The sequence below is a fragment of the Sciurus vulgaris genome, assembly GCF_902686455.1.
Source record: "Sciurus vulgaris genome assembly, chromosome: Y".
In the NCBI taxonomy this organism is placed as follows: Eukaryota; Metazoa; Chordata; class Mammalia; order Rodentia; family Sciuridae; genus Sciurus; species Sciurus vulgaris.
The window spans coordinates 421,115-443,556 of NC_136481.1; the positions used below are offsets into that span (position 1 = coordinate 421,115).

General features: G+C 31.5%; 1 protein-coding gene across 13 annotated transcripts in view; it reads right to left on the reverse strand.

Annotated features, from left to right (window-relative positions):
• The window catches only part of LOC306652045 (ubiquitin carboxyl-terminal hydrolase 9X-like), a 134,702-nt gene that overhangs the window by 90,526 nt on the left and 21,734 nt on the right, over nt 1–22,442 (reverse strand). For 12 of the 13 annotated variants that reach the window (XM_079125100.1, XM_079125105.1, XM_079125103.1 and 9 more), the window contains 9 exons: nt 19,850–19,995; nt 19,284–19,363; nt 17,234–17,346; nt 15,723–15,941; nt 10,356–10,471; nt 9,950–10,201; nt 9,736–9,874; nt 7,941–8,093; nt 6,634–6,738 (listed from right to left, as the gene is read on the reverse strand). In XM_079125100.1, coding sequence (XP_078981226.1) covers nt 6,634–6,738; nt 7,941–8,093; nt 9,736–9,874; nt 9,950–10,201; nt 10,356–10,471; nt 15,723–15,941; nt 17,234–17,346; nt 19,284–19,363; nt 19,850–19,995 — 1,323 coding nt within the window. The remainder of the gene's footprint in view (nt 1–6,633; nt 6,739–7,940; nt 8,094–9,735; nt 9,875–9,949; nt 10,202–10,355; nt 10,472–15,722; nt 15,942–17,233; nt 17,347–19,283; nt 19,364–19,849; nt 19,996–22,442) is intronic. The other variant, XM_079125097.1, reaches the window with a different exon arrangement.

Here is a 22,442-nt window from a genome sequence, read left to right on the forward strand (position 1 = left end):
CTAAACATGTCTTTAAATATAAAGTTAGCTAGGGTGTGAATTTAGATGTGTAGGTGAGTGGGTATTACAGCATGTTGTTCACTGTGGCTGTGGGTAATGAAATTACATTAATTATGTTTTCTTTTCCACAAGACCTTTCCAAACTTGTTTGATTTGTAATGAAGTGTGCGTTCATATAAGCAATGTGGAAAACTTGGCATTAGTAAAGTAGTATAAGTAAAGTAACACCTGTGCTTAACATATGAGCTAGTAATATATTTCTATTATATACTCTGAAGGAACTAATATAAATGCGCACCAGGAAGTATATTCATAAACCCAGTGTAATATAAAAAACTGTCAATATATAATCAGAAATATAACAATGTCCAAATACTGGAAAATGAATAAACTGTTGGTCACAAAAACAAAAATCAAAGGAGACTTAAGAAAACAACCATACTTCAGATAGAGCACTAATTTCCAGAATATATAAAGAACTCAAAAAGCTCTATATGAAGAATACAAATATCCCAATCAACAAATGGGCTAAGGAAATGAACAGACACGTCACAGAAGATCTACAAGCAATCAATGAACATATGAAAAAATGTTCACCATCTTAAGTAATAAGAGAAATGCAAATCAAAACTACACTAAGATGCCATCTCGCCCCAATTAGAATGGCAAGTATCAAGAATATGAGCAACAACAGGTGTTGGAGAGGATGTGGGGAAAAAGGTACACTCATACATTGCTGGTGGGGCTGCAAATTAGTGCAGCCTCTCTGGAAAGCAGTGTGGAGATTCCTTAGAAAACTTGGAATGGACCCTCCATTTGACGCAGCTATCCCACTCCTTGGCCTATACCCAAAGGACTTAAAATCAGCATACTAGAGAGATACAGCCACATCAATGTTCATAGCTGCTCAATTCACAATAGCCATTCTGTGGAATCAACCTAGATGTCCTTCAATCGTGAAATAAGTCAATTTCAAAAAACCAAAGGACGAATGATCTCGCTGATAAGCAGATGATGACACATAATGGGGGTGGGAGGGGGCAAAAATGGAGGAAGGAGTGACTGTATAGAGGGAAAAGAGGGGTGGGAGGGGTGGGGGGAAATAACAGATTTAAAAAAAAATAAGAAAACAATTATAAAACAGACAAAAAGTCATGAATAGATTGGTTGGCAGTGACCGCAAATGATGATTAATTAATAAATTAGAACTGTCACTGCTTACATCTCAGAACAAAAAAATGTAAAAAAACTGTGATAACTCTGAAACCTGGTCAGGACATTCAAGAACCGAATATCAAGAAAAACACCTGAGCAGTTTCTCAAAAACCTAAAAATATCCTAAACAAATACAAACAAAATCCAGTAATATAAAAAAAAATTACGACAAATAGAATTTATGCCAGATGTGTGGAAGACTGGTGAAGAAATAGAAATATTAATGTAGTATAGGATAAACATGTACCATCTAAACATGATAAAAGGCAACTGACAGACTTCAAGTAACTAACCAGAAAGTATGCATGATAAAAGAAACAAAACTTCCCTACCTGATATATACTTTCAGGTAAAAGACCATTACTTATAAAACTGTAGGAAAAGTTAGGGTTAGGGGAATAAAGCAAAATGTTAAACTAACCAACAAACCAATCAACAAAAAGGGTACCAAATTTAAAAAAAACAGGTAAAAATAACAAATAAAATAAAAGAAAAGGTAAAATAGCAGATTAGAAAGGAAGAGGTAAAAAAGCAATTGCAAACAATCTTATGCAAAGAAAATTCTGAAGAATTCATTAGAAAACTATGAGAAATAAATTTAAGATGTTGAAGGATGCCAGATAAATACATAAATGCTAACTGTATTTCAGTATAAGTATTCCAACACATTAAATATAAAATGTCAAAAAATGAAATTAAGAAAACTGTCACAGTAACACCAAAACAACAAATATATTAAATATAACAATGTAAAAGGCTTTTTACACAAATAAAATAAAAAGAAGTCATAACCCCCATCTGAGTTATTTCTACTATAGTAGTATTCCTCCAACTCACTAACATGGAATGTATCTATTTGCCCATTTTTTTTTTTTAAGTATTCACACTCTGATTAAATTCATACACTTACATACAATTAGGGATGTATTAAAGCATATGCCTTGCACATATAAGGTCCTACATTTGATCTGTAGCACTGCAAAAACCAACCAAACCCCGCCCAAACAAAAACACCCTCAAAAAGCCTCAATCAACCAAATAAAATAGGTGTTAGAAAGAGAATTAGTCCACAATGCATTATATCTCTTATCAAAATTTAAACTAAATGCTTTGCAGGACTCCAAAGGTTAATCCTGAAATTCAAGGCAACAATCTTATGAGAAGAAAACTGAAAGCCTTACCTGCTTCGTAATTTGAAAACTTTGTACAAAGCTACAAATTAAGGTACTGTGATACTGTTCAGACATACCAACCAAAATAAAACAGTCTAAACCCTTCCATTTATGTCTGCTTTAACACAAAGATGCCAGAACAATTTCATAAGAAGAAAGAATAATCAATCTTTCAAGTATTTGATCAACTAAATATTTATAGAATAAAAATATATCTGGAATCCTGTCTTCATATTATAAGCAAAATTCAATTTGAATACACACCTCCATGTAAGAGCTGAAGAGAACTTTATAAATACAGGTGAACAGTAATTTTCAAAGTATGAAACCAAAGCACAAAGTGACAGAAGAAAAAAACAGTGACACTGGACTTTATCACAATTTAAAACTTTTATCCCAGAACATGCAGAAGCTTGAAATGGTCAACTGCTTGTTTGCAGAAACAGAGAAATGAATTGTGTAATGAAAATGTTTTGGAACATAACAGAAGAAAGTATTAGCAAATGTTGTTATCTGAGGACTGTCTCCACAAATAAAAAGACAAATGGGTAAAAGTTCTGATTAGGCATTTCTTCAAAGAAGATATATAATTGGCCAAATAAGCAGATGAAAAGATGTTTCAAATCATTTTCTACCAAGAAAAAGAAAATCAAAACCACAATGAGTGATCAACTTTAATGTCACTAGGATGGGTAAAATAAAGGCAGATAATAACAAATAATGACATTAATAAGGACAAATCAGATTCCTCACACACTGCTATGAGTATAATAAAATGACGCAGTCACTGCAGAACACCATGTGGCAACTATTCAAAATGTTACAAAATTAGTATATGACCCAGCTATTCCAGGTAAATATACCCAAGAGAATTAAGGATATATGCCAACAAAAAGATCTGTATACTAATGTTCATAGTAGTGTTATTTATAACTGACAAAAGACGAGAACACCCGTGTGTTTATCACTAATGACGGGAAAAATACAATATTGTACATCTAGACAATAAATATTATTTAGCAATAAAAGGAACATCTATTCAACAAAAAACTGCATAAAAATTTCAAGACAATACCATTATGGTTAATAATGTAATACTAATTATTACATATTATAATATTATTAATATCAATAATTTTTTTTTAATGTCAAGAAACAACCAAATTACTGTGATGAGTAAATTATTGAGATGTATCTCTGGCAGAGTGCTGCCAACATGTATGAAGCATGGGTTCAATTCTTAGCACCAAGGTGAAAAAAGAAGAAAAAAGAAAACAAGCAAAACTGATATATTCATACCACTGAAAATAATTGGGCAACAAAAACGAAATGAGATTTTATATTATGGTGAGAAATGAATGAACCATTCTATCAAAATTAGTTGGTCCACATAAGACTCATTTGAAATCAACTATCCAGAAAAATCCACAAAAGTAGAAAGATTGGTGGGCATAGGAACTGGGATAGAAAGAGAATGAGATTACAACTAAAACAGAAGAAATGTAAATATTAGTAATGAAGAGCAAACAATATAGGTAATAACTGGTAAATTACATTGCCAAGGGCAAAAAAGACAAACAGCTAGAGAAAAGAGAACTAACAGACACAGGTATATTTGGATCTTGATTCAAACAACTAGTAAAAGATTTTTTTTAAAAAAATTATATACTATATGTAAGAATGAAATGTTCACTTATTAAAAAAGGTCTTAATTTTAAAAAGAGGGACAGAAAGCCACAAAGGTGGGTGGTTGTAACTCTGCTGGTAGGGCATCTGACTAGCATGTGTGAGGCCCTGGATTCATTTTCAAAAATGGAGGGGAAAAAAAGAAAATAAGTAGACATTCACCAAAAGTAAATAAGAATATCCTACTAACTAAATAAGGTAAAAAAGGTTCAATGTCATTTGTGACTATAAACATGAAGTCCAATTCTACAAGGATTTCACATTCCAAAATTAAAATTCTAAGTGTAAATTACTACAATCACTTCAATATAAAAATAATAGAACTCAAATATTTGTACACTACAGTTTGTGTATGCACAATGTAACTGAGGAAAGAAATTTAAAGCTGTGGTCTTCAAAAAACTGCTACCTGGTCTCTTGATATATTCTTTCACTTTAAGAAAAATCTTTTCAGACAACACCATACTGTGTAAAAACTATCAACATTTGAAAAAAATGACAGTTATTGAAAGATGCATGTTTAATAAACATCTAAGCCAAATGGACAGTACACAATAGCAGAATGTTATTAGTTAGAATACTGCAAGAATCTCTGAATTAAAAGCAATACAAACTGACACCCAGTTCTTCTGTCATTATGATTGTAATGCTGATTCATTGTCATTTTAGTCGTTCTCAGGATTAAAAGTGATTGAAAATTAGCTTTGTAATGTTCATAATAACTTTTCAGTACTGATTACCAAGTCTGCTTAGATAATCCTTCCAGTGGATTAAAATAAGATATATTTATAGATTTCACGATGTCACTTTTCTCCACAAAGGTGATTAAAAAAAGATTTGTTCATCTTGATATGGCTGCTTAAAAATACAAATCTTACAAGCAACAATAAATGCTGGAAAGGATGTGAGTCCTACTCATATATTGCTGGTGGGACTGCAAATTGGTACAACCATTATGGAAAATGGAATGGACATTCCTCAGAAAACCTGGAATGGAACCAATATTTAACCCAGCTATCCCAATCCTAGGTTTATACTCAAAGGTCTTGAAAATCAGCATACTACAGTAACACAGCCACATCAATTTTTATAGCAGCTCAATTCACAATAGCTAAACTATGGAACCAACCTAGGTGCCCTTCAACAAATGAATGGATAAAGAAAATGGCATACACAATGGAATATTACTTGGCTTTAAATTAAGGAGAATAAAATCATGGCATTTTCAGGTAAATGGATGGAGCTAGAGTGAAATAAGTCAATCTCAAAGAACCAAAGAGTGAATATTTTCCCTGATATGCTAATTAATAATAGGGGAAGTGTGGGGAGGGAAGCATAGAGGTACACTGGATTAAGCAGAGGGGAGTGAAGGCAAGTATGGGGTTTGGGGTAAGAAGAACAAGAGAATGAATTGGGACATTATTATCTTATATGCATACAGACTACATGACCAGTCGAATTCCACATCATGTGTAATCAAATGAAAGTTATACCCTATTTATGTATTATATATTAAAATGCACTCTACTGCCATGTACAATAATTTAAAAAGTAAATATATCAACAAATTATTAGACATACATATGTAAACATATATGAATATGCAAACTGTAATTATACATCACAAGTCTTACTACATGTATAGAAAAAGTTAATAATAATCCCGTTGTTTACTTTTTATAAATCACAGGTATTCTATTTTAAGTTTGGGGCTAAAGCTAATAATTCTTCTAAAATACTGATCACACAAATCCAAGATTTCCCTTAGGGTTTATTGAGAAACATAATTGTCAGGTTAAAGGATGAAAGAAACTGAAACTAAATTTTAAGTAAAAATTTCAAAATGTTTTCTAATATTGCAAGAATTAACCAAACTTCTCCCCAAAAATGTAATCGTGATTTTGAACAAAAAAATATTATTTTTAATACTAATGGGTTAGTGAAATATGTGTCCAAAAACATATGGCTTTATTTTTATGATTCACAAGTTCCCCAATCAATCTTAACAACTAGAAAGAGACTGAAGTGCCATAATTCTTAAATAGTCATAATGAAACTATACTATAATAAAGATACCATAATGAAGATATATTAGGAACTCTTGAACTAATTTCATATTTCATTTTTTATATGCCTATTACCCCAAAGAATCAGAACTTTTTCCTAACTACCTATTCTTTCGTCTATTTCTACAGTTTATTTTAACCTAAATCAAAATTTAAATTGCTAGAGTAAACTAATTCAAACAAATAATATGTAAGAACTCTTAAGAGGTTGCAAGTGTAAAGGAAATTATAAACCGCTGTTAAGGTATCATTGGAGGTGCTGGGGACATGACTTGGTAGTAGAGTGCTTGTGTGGTATAGTTTGGTATGTATGAGGCCCTGGGTCCAATTACAAGGACCACACAAATAGATATAACTGCTTTTGCTCATTTGAGCAGTGAGCAATTCTTTATCAGAGATTCTCAGGAACTGTGTTGGTTTAAAAGCAAACAGACCTAAAATTAGTTAATTTCATTGCAATAAAATGGCAATATTTTACTAATTGAAACTATTACCTTAAAGCAATCAAAAAGATGATCAAGCTGTTCAGGAGAAAAATCCCAAGCCAACTTTGCTAGTAGATCATGTACATTCTTCACAATGGCTTCATGTTTTCCTGCCTGTTGCAAAAACAAAAGCAAAAGCAAATTAAATCATAGCCATTATCTGATAAACATTCCTATCTTCTTCATCTGAGGTTAAACAGCCTTAAATGCTTTAGAAAAGTCATTTATAACTTCGCAACTCATTTTTTGGAATAAATGATTAACAAACTTAAGAAATTCATGTGAAAATTTATAATCAAATTCACCATAAAATCGTGAGAAAAATGATGGATTACTTTAAAATTAAAAACCTAAAGGTTCATTTGATAGAGGTAAGACTGAGTATTTTGTTGGTTTCCTTTTAGTGCCCAATAATACTCAAGTGATTCATGAATGGAAATCTGTCTTTAAGATAGTAAAAAAAATTCTGAATTAGTACTTCTGAAATAATTTATTATGAAAAGTTATAACTAGTATAATAATTGTGTTCTAAAATAAATGAGTAATGGAACTCGTTTTTTTTTTCTAGGTTGGAAAAAAAAGGGTATATTTGGAATTAGACAGATGGACTCTGTTTAGATGATCCCAATTTTGTTGGCAACATCCAAAGCATCACAATCAGGAGCCAGTTGAACGTATGCTTTCTTCTCTCCATCAGGCCTGATCAGGGTGTTAACCTTGGCACATCAATGTCATAGAGCTTCTTTACAGCTTGTTTGATCTGGTGTTTGTTGGCCTTGATATTCACAGTGAACCCAAGTGTGTTGTTGTCATCAATCTTCTTCATGGCTGACTCAGTTGTCATGGGGAGCTTGATTGATGATGGCAAAGTGGTCAAGTTTGTTTCTTCTGGGGGTGCTCTTCTGAGGATATTTGGGCTGCCTCTGGAGCCACAACCTCTTGGGTCGCAGGAAGGTAGGTGATGTGCAGATCTTTTTATGGCTGTGGACACCCTTCAGCTCTCCCTTCTTGGCCTTCGGCGCCATCTTGGTGAAGAAGCTGGAACTCTTCTTATCAAATTAGCTTCTTCATGTATTTCATTAGGAATAAACCTCCAATTATAGATTCTTAGATTTATTACTTTACTATAGGGTTACTGTTTTAAATCATCTATAAACTTTAATATCTATACAGATGAGAAAATTTATGTTAAAATATTTTTGGCAGGATTTCTGTACAAATATAAGAAATAAAAACTACAAGTGAAGCAAGAACTTGTAAGTCATTAAATAAAGACTACACAAATTCTTTAATTTTTGTCTCAGAAAATTTCTTACCTGTGCTGCCCAGATATTATCAAGATCCTGTAATGTAAGAGCTTTTTCTTTAATCACAAAACGAAGAATCTTCTCTAGCTTTTCTACGTACTGTGGTTGATGAAGACTATCTCGTAAGACTATGGATAGGATATTGTTTTGCTGTATCCATTCCTAGATATAAGACAAACATTCATTTCAATGCACAAACTGAAAATATTTTTAAAAGCAAAATAAAAACATGGTTCAGATTTCTAAATAATGTGAAGAGAAATCCAAAAGCCCAAATTGCTTTAAAAGTGTTTTTTTAAAAAAATTTGTTTTTCTTTGTTCTAATTTGCTGTATGTGACAGTAGAATGCATTTATATATTTTGATAGCTCATACACAGGAGTGTAATCTCTCACTGTTCTGATTATAGATACGTAGGATCACATCGGTAATGCAATCCTATATGTACATGAAGTAATAATGTCTGTTTCTCTCCATTATCTTTCCTACCTCCATACCCCCTTCCTCTCTCTTTACTCCCCTACCTAAACTACCTCTATTCTTTCCTAGTCCCACTGCTGCTTATTGTGAATGAGCATCCACATACCAGAGAAAACATTCAGTCTTTGTTTTTTTGGGTTTGGCTATTTTGCTTAGCATGATGTTTTGTTTTATAAAAAATTATTAATCAAAAAATGATTTTGTAGAATTCATATTTTGCATACAAAATGCTCTCAGATGTGCTAAGTTCACCAATCATAACTAATATACTGAATGTGCTGTTTTAACGTGCAATTAGCAGTTTCATGAAATCAAATTCTTCAGGTAATATTCCCATATATGAAAGATTGCAGTATAGTTCTCAAATTATCTACTAAAAACAACCATTTAAAAATTTTCAATCTTTTTTAAAAAATATTTTTAGTTGTATATGGGCACAATACCTTTATTTAATTTTTTTTTTAATGTGGTGCTAAGTATTGAACCCAGTGCCTCATACATGCTACGCAAGTGCTCTACCACTGAGTCATAACCCCAGTCCAAAATTTTCAATCTTGGATTAGTAATGTCATTTTGCATCAAAATTTTCTGAATACTCTTTCTTTTGCATCCTTCAAGTAGTAAGAAAGCAGAATGCTGTTCGACAGTACACAAAGCAAAAAAACTGCACACACATAAAACCTCACTGTATCAGAGCCTTGCTAAGTTAGATACTAATTTCTCAATTATCACCTAAATGCCTTTTAGCACATTCTTATCATTCACCCTGTTAACTGAAAACTCCTTTATGGTAAATTTTATTCTTCATAATTGAATCTATGGCATTGGCACATGACATAGATACACAAAAATAGATTGTATATTCACTATTCATTTTAAAAAAATTAAAATATAAAATGTTAAATGGCTGTTTTCAATGTTAAAGTAAAATGATCTTAAAAATAAAGTTAAAAATGAAATTAACTTCTTAAAATCAAGATAAAATACTAATCCATGGAGATTTATTTAGTAATTAAAATCTGAATTTTAGAACTCTGAATTGGGAATTCATTGCCAGACAATTCATTCATTCTGGATCTACTCAAACCATTGAAGTTCATCTCTATTTCAATTCAACTAAACAACTACACACAAACTTATCAGAAATACCCATATTCAGCAATGATTATGTCTATCAAATACATAATTACCCCTAACATTTCTAAAAGACTAATCAGTGGTCATAAATTACTCAGTTTTGCTTTTGTTCACCTGAACAGTATTAGATAACAATCTAGTTTTCTGTAAACAGATTCTAATTTATAGAAGAATTCAGAGAAGCTTACTGCCATTCGATCAGCTGTCAGCCACTCTTCCTCCTCAGAATTACCATGTCGATGTGTGTAATATGATACACTAGATATCACCTTATTTATTTCATTCAATGCATTCATCTTTCCATTAAAAGAAGAAATCTGTAATAATCTATAAGAGAAGTTTGGAATAAGTATCATTCTAAGAGTTCACAAAAATAATTACTTAAGGCAGGAAAAATCTTACCTAAGTATCATTTTTAACCTAAAAATTTCTAAATGTTTTACAGTTTCTTCTTGTCCTGGAATCCTTGAAGCTAAATTCTTCAGAGATTTAATAATCATTGAAAGGGCATCATTTTTTGCTTCATTCTTTGCTTCTTTTTTCAGTTCTTCATCAGTTAAATTTTCTAATAACTGGGGAACTATTTCTATAACTGGAATGAAGTATTTTTTCAATGTATGTTGACTAAGAAATTCATAACACTGTCCAAATGGTCTGAAATAAGGAAGACACAAAACTTTAATTTCTTTAGTTTAAAAAAAGCAAATTACATTCTAAAATTTGAAGATATCCCACTTAGAAAACTGAAACTTAGTAATTTCCTAGGAACTTATGTAATATATTAAAAATGTTTCAAAATACAACTTACTTAATAAGAGCTGCAATTATTTGAACGTTTAAAGCAGATCCATTAATAAAACGATCATGCAATATCTGGAAACCATTTATTGTGCCAAATTTATTAATGAGATCCACTAGCCAACCCTGTAACAAAGTTAGTAAGAGTTAAATTCCTTCTTATAAAGTTACTACCTGAAATACATGTTTGAAACTAATCAGAAAGACAATTTAATAAATCAATTATAAAAATTATCTTTAATAAAGACTCAAAAATTTATAATATGGTAGTACACATATTTATAAAATCTTAACCTTATTATTCTGTCCCTGCATCCTGTGAGTCAGAAGTAGCGGAAAAAAATTGCAGAGAGTTCATACAGGCGAAATTGGTATTTGAATCTAATGCATCTGTGGGCTATTAATTAAGCAGCTTAGGTATCTGAATTTTTTAAGATGCAAAATAAATTTAAAAATTAATAAACTAAAAGAAGACTCAAGAATTAAGAAATATGACTACAAGACTTTTAAATCCTGACTTGTAAAAAGTTGATTGTTTTTTTGCTGAAAAAATAGGGAGAAGGAATCCAACAAAAATAAGGAGGAGAGGGAACACAGGTTATATTACTAACAATCTTAAGAGCAAATAATACCTACATTTAAAACAAAAATGTATTTAGGATATATGGAAAATACATAAAAGAAACATTTAAAGAATACAAGTGATATAACTTAAGGTAAGCTTGATATGATGTAAATTCAAATAAGATTAAAAAAAAAAACTCTTAGTTAAATCAATTACCTTTTGAATGAATTCACTCTAATAATTTCCTACCTTTTAATTTAGTTTTGAAAAGCCAAAACAGTGGATCATCAGTAAAAGACAAGATTAGGAAACTCCCAACCCTCATTACTCCTGTAAAAAATATCTAAGAATTCTAGTTATTAGTAAAAAATGTATGGCAACCAAAAAAAAAAAAAAAAAAAAAAAAAAAAGGTTAAAAAAAGCCACATTCAAAAGGAACAGGCAATATTTTTTAACTCCATCTTGTTTCCCCCACTTTCTGCAAGGGCAGATTTTGCAGAAAGTGGTGACTAAATTTGCAACATTCTAACCTGTGGGCTGCCTGAGCAACCTGTCTTTGCTTCTGATACAAGGTCAGCTACAAAAAAATAGGCAAGGAGAATCTATTCATGAAAACCCCAAAAAATAAATCTCCAGAACACTGGACAATGTACAAACTGACAAATATAAAAGTCAAGGTGCAAAGATCAAAGAACAAATAGAGGTGGGCTCCAATAGAAATTACAAAATTTAAAACAGCCGTGCATATGGGTGACACAGGAAAAATAGCATGTGCAAAGGCTCAAGACACAAGGCAAAAACGGTTGAAGAACGTCTTGAGTTTTCACTCTGGGGTGATTCAAAAGGTTTTCCCTGCACTAAACAAAGTTAAATGTCTAATAGGTAACAGATTTATTTGACAAAGACTTTAAATGTCAGATATTCTCAAAGCTATATTCTCAAAGCTGTTTTTGGTAAACAGCCAAAAAACTAAAGATAATCAGGGAAAGTGACAAGAAATCAGAGGGAACCAAACAAATTCTGCAGACAAAAGTATTGTTGCTGAATTCAAATTCAACCATTGTATTCAATAGAAAACTTGAGCAATTAGAAATTAAAGACAGATCATTTGAGAAATCACTGAGGCTAAAGAGCAAAAAAGAAATAGAATGAGTAAAATGAACAGATAACAAGAAATTTACCAAACATCTCAAAGAGGAAAATAACCATTTAGAGAAGCTTAGAAGGTAAAAGAAAAGAAAGAGGCACAGCTTAAATGTTAAAAATTAAATGGTAAAAACCCTGATAGATTTGAGAAAAGACAAAGGATGTACACACACACAGACAAGTACCACGAACTCCAGAGAGGACACACCGAAGATTTACAACAAGATGCATAATGATCAAGCCAACTAAAGAAAAAGAATCAAGAGAGCAACAAGAAACAATTTTTTCATTGTTTTTCATAATGTACTCTTATAAAATAACAATTTCTAGCAGGAACCATGCAGGGGCAGAAGAATTAAGTATTTAGAATGTCAAAAAAGGAACAAATGACAATTTGATATTACAGTGACCAAGCAGAAGGTGTTCACCAGATGTAGTCATTCCAAGACATTCCAGAACCATAAGCCAAAATAAATCTCTTTTCTTTAAAATTCATGCAGTCTCAGATGTTAGTATCCCAGAAAATAAACTAAAACATGCGGCCAAAATTCAGATTTACTAAATATAAGAAATAAAAAATGGCAAAATGAAGAGAGAAACTATTCTATTTTTAATAGTCAGAGCCTTTAATACCTACATTTCATTGACAGGTAGATCAACCCAGAATACTATCAATCTACAGCAGAAAGAATATAGATTCTCACCAGGTTCATCCTCAGAATACACTGTGCCACAGAAGAAATGTTAATAAACTTGTTTTTGCTTTTTTATGGCACTGGAGGTTAGACCTATGACCTAGTACAAGCTAATTAAGTGCTTTACTTCTTAGCTACAGACCAAACCTGAAGGTCTTGATAAAATTAAGAAAACTGAAGTCACAGAATATATTTATTCAGAACATAACAGAAGGAAACAAATCATGAGTAGGAGGAAAACTGGCAAATCTACAGATAAGAAGAAATTGAAATGACACATCTTAAACAATACATAGGTAAATGGAAAGTACACAGAAATTAAGACATTTGAAGGAAGTAAAAATGAAAACAGTTTATTAAAACTTATGGAATGCAGCAAAGAGTGTGAAAAGTTGAGACATAAACATGCTTTTAAAATAAAAATCCTGAATGAGCAACTAACTGAACTTTACACTTTAAGAAACTTACACTAAAAGTAACAGGTTGGCAGAAAAAAAGAAAAGAGACAAAGAGAACAGAAAAGCAATGCAGAAAAAAATTGAGAGAAAAATGGTCAAATTTTTATCTAAGAAAAAGGGAGGAGATTCAAATAATTAGTTTCAGAAATTGAGAAGGGATACTACTAGAGAATCTATGGAAATAAAAAGAATTACTACATAGTACCATGGGCCACTGTATTCAATAAAGCTGGGTAACCTAGCTGGGAAGAAGAAACTTTTAGAAACACAGAACTTACACCAAGTCTGATTAATGAAGAAACAGATCATCTGAACAGATCCATTACTAGGATGGCCATGAAATCAATAATCAGACCAGAGGTCTTCACTAGCAAATTCTACTGTAAATGTAAAGAACTGACAACAGTCCTTAACATTCTCTTCTGAAAAACTGAATATTCACTCATGCTCAATGTTAAGTATAACCTTGATATAAAGAACACTACAAATATAGACTAATTTCTCTTATGCATACTGATATCAAATTCTTAAAAACATTGCTAGTACCACAATTTAAAGCACAATAATATGACTGCATATCGAACCAAGTGGGATTTTCTCCCTGAATGTAAGGATACGCCAACATACAACTACCAGTGTGATGTATCACATTAAGAGAATGAAAAAAAAATAAAAGTCTAATAATCTCAATTGATAAAGAAAAAGCAAATGACAAAACTCAACCCTTGATAATAAAAACGCTAAATAGGAATGAAGAAACTACCAAAAATAATGATCATATTTTAAAAGTTCATAGTTAACATTTTCAAAAGTAGAAGATTAAAAAAAGCATTTTCATTTAAGTATGAGCCATCAAAATGTATAAATTCATTCTGTCATGTACAAATTAGGACAAATTAAAAAAAATTTAAAAAAAGCATTTTTCTGTATGATTAAGTGCCTACTTTTTCACTATGTTAGTCAAATAATAGTGAACTTCTTAGTTATGGAAATTACACAAGAAAAAGAAAGGTTTTCAGAATTGAAAGGAAAGACGATCTCTGTTTCTTTAAAGGGATTCTGTATCATTTTGTTTTCCTTTATGGCTTCTATTTGTGTGCATAGGTGTGTGCAATTGTTCTAATGTTTGTAACTAAAGTTAATCTAGTCAAAATGGTTTTGAGACACTAAAAGTCACTAAAAGTGACATTTTAATCACTGAGACATCATAGGGAACATTTACAAACTTGGAAGCCTCTTCCATACTCGTGCTGTCTAGTTTAGTGGTTTGGCTATTTTCCTTAAATTTTTTTTGATATAAAACAGTTTCTACATTTCACTCTACTTCCTTGAAATAAGTTATAATTTTGGTTAATATAAAGAAGACTTATCTTCCATCTGAAGTCAGGATAGATTAACCCAACATTCAGATGATTTACTAAGATTTACTCCTAAGAAATCAAATGCATTTTAAGAAATGCCTAATGGTAAGTCATTAAAGGAAACCAGTATTCTATTTTTAATACCAGGGATTAAAAACAAACAAACAAAAAAACCCAAGGGTGCTTAACCACTGAGCCGCATTCCCCGCCCTTTATCATTTTTAATTTTAAGACAGGGTCTTGCTAAGTTGCTAAGGCTGGCTTTGAACTTGTGATCCTCCTGACTCAGCCTCCCAAACTGCTAGGACTGGCTTGCATCACCATGCCTGGCAAAAATGGTAAAATATTTTATACCTCACCAAAGTATTATTTAAAAAATTTTTAAATTTATTTTTATTTTTGGCACTGGAGATTGAACTCAGGGCACTCAGTCACTAAGACATATTCCTAGTCCTACTTTTTTTGTATTTTTAAAATTTGAAGACAGGGTCTTACTGAGTTGCTCTGCACTTTGCCAGCTGCTGCAGCTGGCTTTGGATTTGAGATCCTCCTGCCTTGGCCTCCCAAACTGCTGGGATTAAGTGAAAGTGTGGGCCATGGTGCCTGGCATATGTCACTAATTTATTACATTGAATAAATAAATGTTTCCTGCTCTTTGAAAATGCACATCAACATACACAAAACACAGTGAACATAAGAGTCAAAGTTTGCTATCATATTCTTATAAAATTAGTGGAAATAGTTCAATAACAAAATAGTGAATCACTTCTCTTGCAGAAATATAGACTATTCATCAACTTAACAATACTTAAAACATAATATGCTTTTTCAGCATGAGTTACAGCTACTGATCAAGAATTCAATGCTAGGGGGCTGGGGAGATAGCTCAGCTGGTAGAGTGCTTGTCTTGTACTTGGTTCGATCCCCAGCAACCCCCCCCAAAAGAAAAAAAAAAAAAAAAGTTCAAGGCTAGTTCAAACAAATCAAATAGCATATTTTAAAGCAGAAACCTAATAAAACAAGGTTATGTTTTGCCTGTTTCATTATGTTAATGGAAGTTTTTTCACTAATGGTCCATGGCAAGTATAAAAAAGTTTTTAATATTTAAATTTAAAAACAAAATGAAACAAAACAAAAAACAAACCAACATACTTTTGGTGATCGTGGATCTGGAGAATGGGCAAAGAGTTCATCTTCAGGCAACTGAACACTTGAGGAAACTGATTCACATGGACGTGTACCATTGTAGACATGAAATTTGCAATGAGGATTTAAAGCCAGGGCAAGAAGTTCTAGAAGTGGAAACCAGTCTTGGGACAACTTGGCAACACAAAGCTCCACTAGGCGATGGGTATTGTTAATAATACACCTCTGTTAAGTAGTGGAAGAAAAGGGAGATAAGATGATTATAAGACCACTTTGCATTTTAACCACAGAAATATTCTAGTTAATCGTCTTTCTTCGACTTCTGTACTAATCATCTGAATTCTACTTAACTGTACTAATACTATGATCAAAATGATAAGGTAAAAATAAACATTTACTTTATTAAAAAATTTTACACCTAATTTTAATGGTTTTCTGTAAAACGTTATAATTCCAACATGCAACATAGCTTATCTACAACTACTTTATTTTCATAGGTTACAGGTTATAAGCAGTATCACCTCTTCCTGAAATTTATTTTCTAAAGGAAATAATTCCAAAATCTAAACATTTAAAGTTGTTAATTATTCATGATAAAGAAAATCTGTAACAACTCTCAATTTAGAAGTCATAGATCATTTTATTTCTACATCTTAGAAGTTACACGTCAACTTGAGAAAGTTTGTATTTATATGGTAGCCATGGCCATTTGTAGAAAAAATGTTCAAGTTAAAGTTTACGGAATGAAATAATATATTTGTATATTTCATAACTTTTGATTCACTGTTTTCTAAGTAAGGATCAGATCTGAAATAATCACATCAATTCATTAAAAAACATTTTTCATCTTTAAAGGTCTGAAATGCGACGATACCTCATAATCTATGGTAATCTGAATTATACCTGCTGTAGACAGAAAGCAATACTTTAGCACTTGTAGTTCTAGTGGATAGTCACTTAAAGATACTACCAATCTAAGAACACTTAAATTTTATTTCACATTTTTGATATAAAACTGTAGCTTCCATCCATACTAAAAACTTGTGTGAGCACTGGTTTGTGATCTAAATTTCTAGGAGAGATTATTTTTTCCCTTTTTACCAAGTGCCAACTTGCTACTTTGAAATTTTCTTGACTGGCATTTCTGCATACTGAGTTACATTTGCAACGTAATTATAGGGTCCTAGCTATAGTAAGAGTCTGCTATTTTTCCATTTTGGATATTCCTTCTACTGCATGGCTTACATCTATACCATTATTTATTCTAATAAAACTTACTGTGTTGTACATAAGGTGACAAGGCATTTGGAATTCCAGATGACAGTTTAAACAAGGTATCTAACTCAAAATTCCAAGTTCATTCTAACAGACTGTTCTTTCAATTGTGTCATGCATATCAGGAGATTATGTCTATCAAGTATAAAAATGTATGATTCAACAGATGTCAACAGTTATATTAATTTTCCACAGGAATCACCATATAAATCTGAATCTCAAAAATCATGTACAAGACTCACATGAATTTCAAACTTCCATCCACTCACTGCCTCATCCATAAGGATTTTACTGAAAGATACTGTTAGTCCATCTCGAAAGAAACGCTGACAAGCTTCACTTTTAACATCAAGGCCTAAGAAAAAGTTAAAAAATTAAAGTACATTTAATGTAAAGAAAACATTTCTCTGGCCAATTACATGACTAAACATAATAAATTGTTAGAAACTGGTATGGCTTCCAATTCCCAAAGAGCATTATAGCTTTTGAAATGAGGTACCACATTATCATGAGATTTATTAAAAAGGAGGAAATGCATTTAGAAAAAGAAATATCACAGTTAGTGAATTGTGTAAGACTGCATGAAATTAGGTAGTATGACTAACCAAAGATGCTTCAAAATGATAACATAAAAAAAAGGTTACTTGTGGATAATCAAAATGATTTAAGAGATGACTTCTTTACTTCTTTTTAAGTTCATCTAATTAAAGAAAAGTAAGTACCATTTACAGTTTCTATTGATCTTTTATTATTTAGGACCTAGGACTTAAGTCCTCAATACTTGTTAAATTCAAGCACACATCAGCAAAATAAATCTGAGTGATAAGAAACATTTCTAATCAGGTAAAATATTTTTATAGGTCACAATTTTTGTAAGATCAAAAGTAAAATATAGGCAGGGCACAGGGGCACACATGTGGTTCAAAACCTCCAGAGGCTAAGGCAGGAGGATAGTAATGCTAGGCTAGTCTCATAAGGACTTGGGCAACTGAGTGGTAAAGTGCCCATAGTTTAATTCTCTGTACCAAGACAATAAAAATAATAAACATAACTACCTAAATGACTGAAATATAATTATTAGTTAAAATAATATCATTTAACTTTGCTGGAGTCAAACTTAGCAACATATGGACTTCAAGAAACACCCCAAAGATTAAAAATATTTTTAAAAAATGACATTGATATACTTTTGATAATCCATTTCAAGTCATGGTTAAATAATGTAGAAAATAAAATATTACTGACCTTTCTTTTAGCCTTTAAGGCTTTAAAAGAGTAAAGAATATTACAAAATTGGTTATCTGGTTAAAAAAATACCTAATATTAGAAAAAGTCATCAAAAAATGGTCCTTCCAAAAATAGCTTTTACTTCTGGTCAACAATAAAAAATATCACTTTTTTTTTCTTTTTCTTTAGCTGATTTTAAGGAAAATTTGGGTTTTCTTTTAAAATGTTTTCTTTTTTTCCTTTTTGAAAAAATGATAGAAACCTTTTTTCTTTGGATATAAAAGAACATAGATGAATGTTCATATAATTTATCAAACATACAAATGCAATACTAGTGAAACAGCAATTCTCACCAAAAAATGTATGGGTTCTCTACTAGAACATGTCCTTTGATTAACTAGCATTCCAGAAAGTCACTTAAAAGTCAGGTTTAAATAATTTTTGCTGAAACTATTTGCAAATTAACATTTTTTCCAACTTCTTAAATGCAAAAGTCAATGAAGACACATGAATCCAACAACCATCCCATAACTAGCAGTTTTAAACTAAAATAATCTTTAATACATATTAATTCACATAACAGGTTTTAAAAAACCACTACATTCTGGAAAATGTTTTAATTGTGAGTATAATGACCCCTTTGAAAATTTATGGAACAATAAATCATCTTTGTAAAAATATAAAAATATTATAGAATTCTACATAAAAATTTAAAAAGTTGAGATTTTTGGGGTCTGGGGATATAGCTCAGTGGCATACTGCCTATACATTATGCATCATGAGACCTGGCTTCAATGCCAAGTACTGGGACCATAAAAATAAAAAATAAAAAATTAGAAAAAAAAAAATCATCTAAGGGCTCTCTAAAGGTTTTCTCAATTCTTTCTCCTGGTAAGTGACTACAGTACATACATGTGAAAAAAAAGTCTTTACAGAAAGTTTAGTGATATACCATAGGTGACAAATAAATTATAACTTTATAATAAAAAAAGCAAAGTTTTTGAATACAACATTGAAGTACATACAATAGTACATGTTATGAATAATGTAACACCTAAAACTCACCTTTTTTGCTAAGATCAATAGCAGCTTCTAAAAGCACTTCTAATTCCCCTTTAGGCAAAACAGGAACCACCCATCGAGGCCTAAGAATTATTGTAAAACAAGAAGATGTTTTATAGATTTAGCACTAATCAAACACTATGTTACTATGAAAGAAAAAACTATATTACATTCAAAAATTAAAAAAAAAACAAGCTGACAAAATTATTTCCTTTGTGGAATTGAGACATTCATTTTATATACACGTGGAATTTTTAAGGCACTATCGTGTGAATAAGCTGTGGTACCACACCCCTCCAGAAACACCAAAAGGGTCATGTTGTGCCTCAAATTTAATTTACTCATTGTCATTATCTTTCAGTTTTTAAAATTCATAGGAATGTCTGCTTGAAGAACAATGAGTTATAATGTATTTGGCTATAATTAAAACATTAACTCTATTAGGATAGCCAAGACTTTTTGAATGCTGTCCATACTTCTTTTTCTTATTTAATTCTGGTTGCAAAACTAATAGCAAGTAGTTTGTGCTTCCCATACATTCATTATCAAAAATATTGAAACAAATGCACCTGTTGATCATGTCATCCAACTTTGCTAGGTCAGTATGTGGAAATATAGGTTCCTCCTCTTCATGCTGTGGTGGAGCATCACCTTGACCTTGTTCATCTGGAGGAGTTGCTGGGGAATTCTCATTGGAATAATCATGTGATGAAATCTTAATTAAAGTTAAATATCCCATACTTAATTTCTATAACACAGGTACAACACTGAACAATTCAGATACCATCACAGATTAAGTAAAATATTACCTATTTTTAATAGTCTAATATGTCTTTCTAAATGTACAATAAAAATGGGACAGCACAATGACTCCCCATCCCCTACCTATTTCTGGTCATCATGAAAGCATTTTTCCACATAATTAAGAATGGCTATGTAGCTCTATATGAACTAATCAAATTAAAATTAGAGAACATTTTTTTTGTAATGACTGCTGATGATATAAACACAACTGTAATTATCCTTCTTAATAACAAATTTCTCAGAATATCAATTTTGTCTTCTTAAGAATGGAATCTTAAAAATATAAACATTAAATTGATAGTATAAATATTCCTGGGGGCAGAGCATTATAGACCAAAAGTTAATAGCCTGCAAATATAAATATAAATATGTGGGTTTTGTCCACAGCATCTCCCAAACAAAACGAAACCAAAACTTTATTTCACCAGTTTGTAGTATCTCTTTTCAATTTATTTTCATTTATTATTGAGTTTTACTAAAGAGCTTACTCAATTTATTCTGTAGGCACATACTTATTTTTATTCATTTTACTTTGGTAGATTTATAACAAGTTCCCTTCAAAAATCTACATCCCTTAATAATAACCACAAATTTTTAAACCAAATTTCTAAACTGTGGATTACAGGTTTCTTTGGACATAACTTTGTTCTCTGTCAGTGATCTGCTTCAGAAATCCAGAAGGAAAAGCAACTGACAACAACAAAAGCAACTGCATGAATTAATATTTCACTGTTGGAGAAACCAAAATTTTCAACGTAAGAACAAGTTATCCTTTTATAAATATTATTTTTTAAAAAACAGCAAATTGAAATGTGTCTGCAGGAGATAACGCAGAAGCACCTTTGCTTCTCAAATATTTTGAGTTTCCCTATAAAGGAATCTGATCTTTTTTTTTTTAATTGACAAGTTTTGAAAGTGTTCTAGTTAAGTTTCCTTTACTCAAGTTATCTATTTCTTTTTCAATGATGCTTTTTGATAGTATGAATTGTTTAATCACTCAAATGTTCTTTTATAGGCAAAGGGACAAGTAAACTATGCTACATTTATGCACCAATGAACTATTCAGCAGTAAAAAGTAGGTAAGTATGTAACAAGTTGCTATAGCCCAACAAAATTGGATAACCTAGATGGAAGAAGAAATGTCTAGAAATATACAACCTATACTATGTTAGGAAGAAACAGAACATTCTGAACAAAATCTGAGCCTCTGTAAATCTTGAGGTTAAAGGATTTGAGATTAAAGGACTGAAGAAGGCCTGGTGTTGGAACTCAGTGGTAAAGGGCAGTGGATACTTAAGCCCTTGGGGTCAATCTCAGGTTATGCAAAAAACGAAAACAAAAATCTCATAGGGTATCCAGATAAGCCTGTACATAATTTACTCCAGGAGTCCAACTGAATTCTCACCGTGAAATAAGTAAAGAAAAATCCTCTCATTTCCAGGAAATGGATGTATATGCAGACATTTAGTAACATGAAAAACATTCTGTTCTTAGCAAGTTTGACCTCCAGAGAAATGAACCTTCTAAGGTTCCTTAGGTTTGGTCAGACCCTAACTGACCTGGGTGCAGGGAAATACACAACTCTTAAAATTTCACGAGAGAAACAGAAAATTCCCAATTCTCACTACACATAGTCATCATGTTGCACTTGGGGTAGGGAATCTGGAACAGCACCAGGCTTACTAAAATACTGAGAGTAATCATGGTATTGGTTCCCCTTCCCCACAAATCTATTACTAGAATCTTAAAGGTTTTGTTACCAAAGTTCCTTTTTATACATTATATTGTGTCACTTTTTAATCATACTGAAGGACAAAAAATAGTTTAAAGAGACACAGCAACATCAAAATCAGTCTCAAAATGGCAGGGAAGTTAAGATTTATCAGAATGGGAATTTGAAATAACTACCATCAACAAGCTAAGGCATCTAATGGATAAAGTAGACAACATGAGAGAACAAATGTTGAATGTAAGAAGAGAAATTCTAAAAAAGAATCAAAATCAAATGCTAGAGATAAGTAGTACTATAACAGGATGAAGGATCCCTTTTATGGGCTGAACTTCCAATACTAAAAAGCAGATGAAAAAAGATTGAGTAAAAATGTCTAAACACCTGGGACAACTATAACTACCAAAGGTACAACATGTGCAATAGGAAGAGCAGAAGGAAAAAAAACAGAATCAAATGAGAAAATTGTGGAAAATATGCGAAAGTTAATATCACAAAAAAAAACTTAAAAGATTTAGGAAGCTTAGAAAACACTACAAGCAATAGTAGCCTTCTGTGGTTTCAGTTTCTCAAAGTCAAGTGATTCACATATAAAATGAAAAGTTCCAGAAATAAATAACACATCAGTC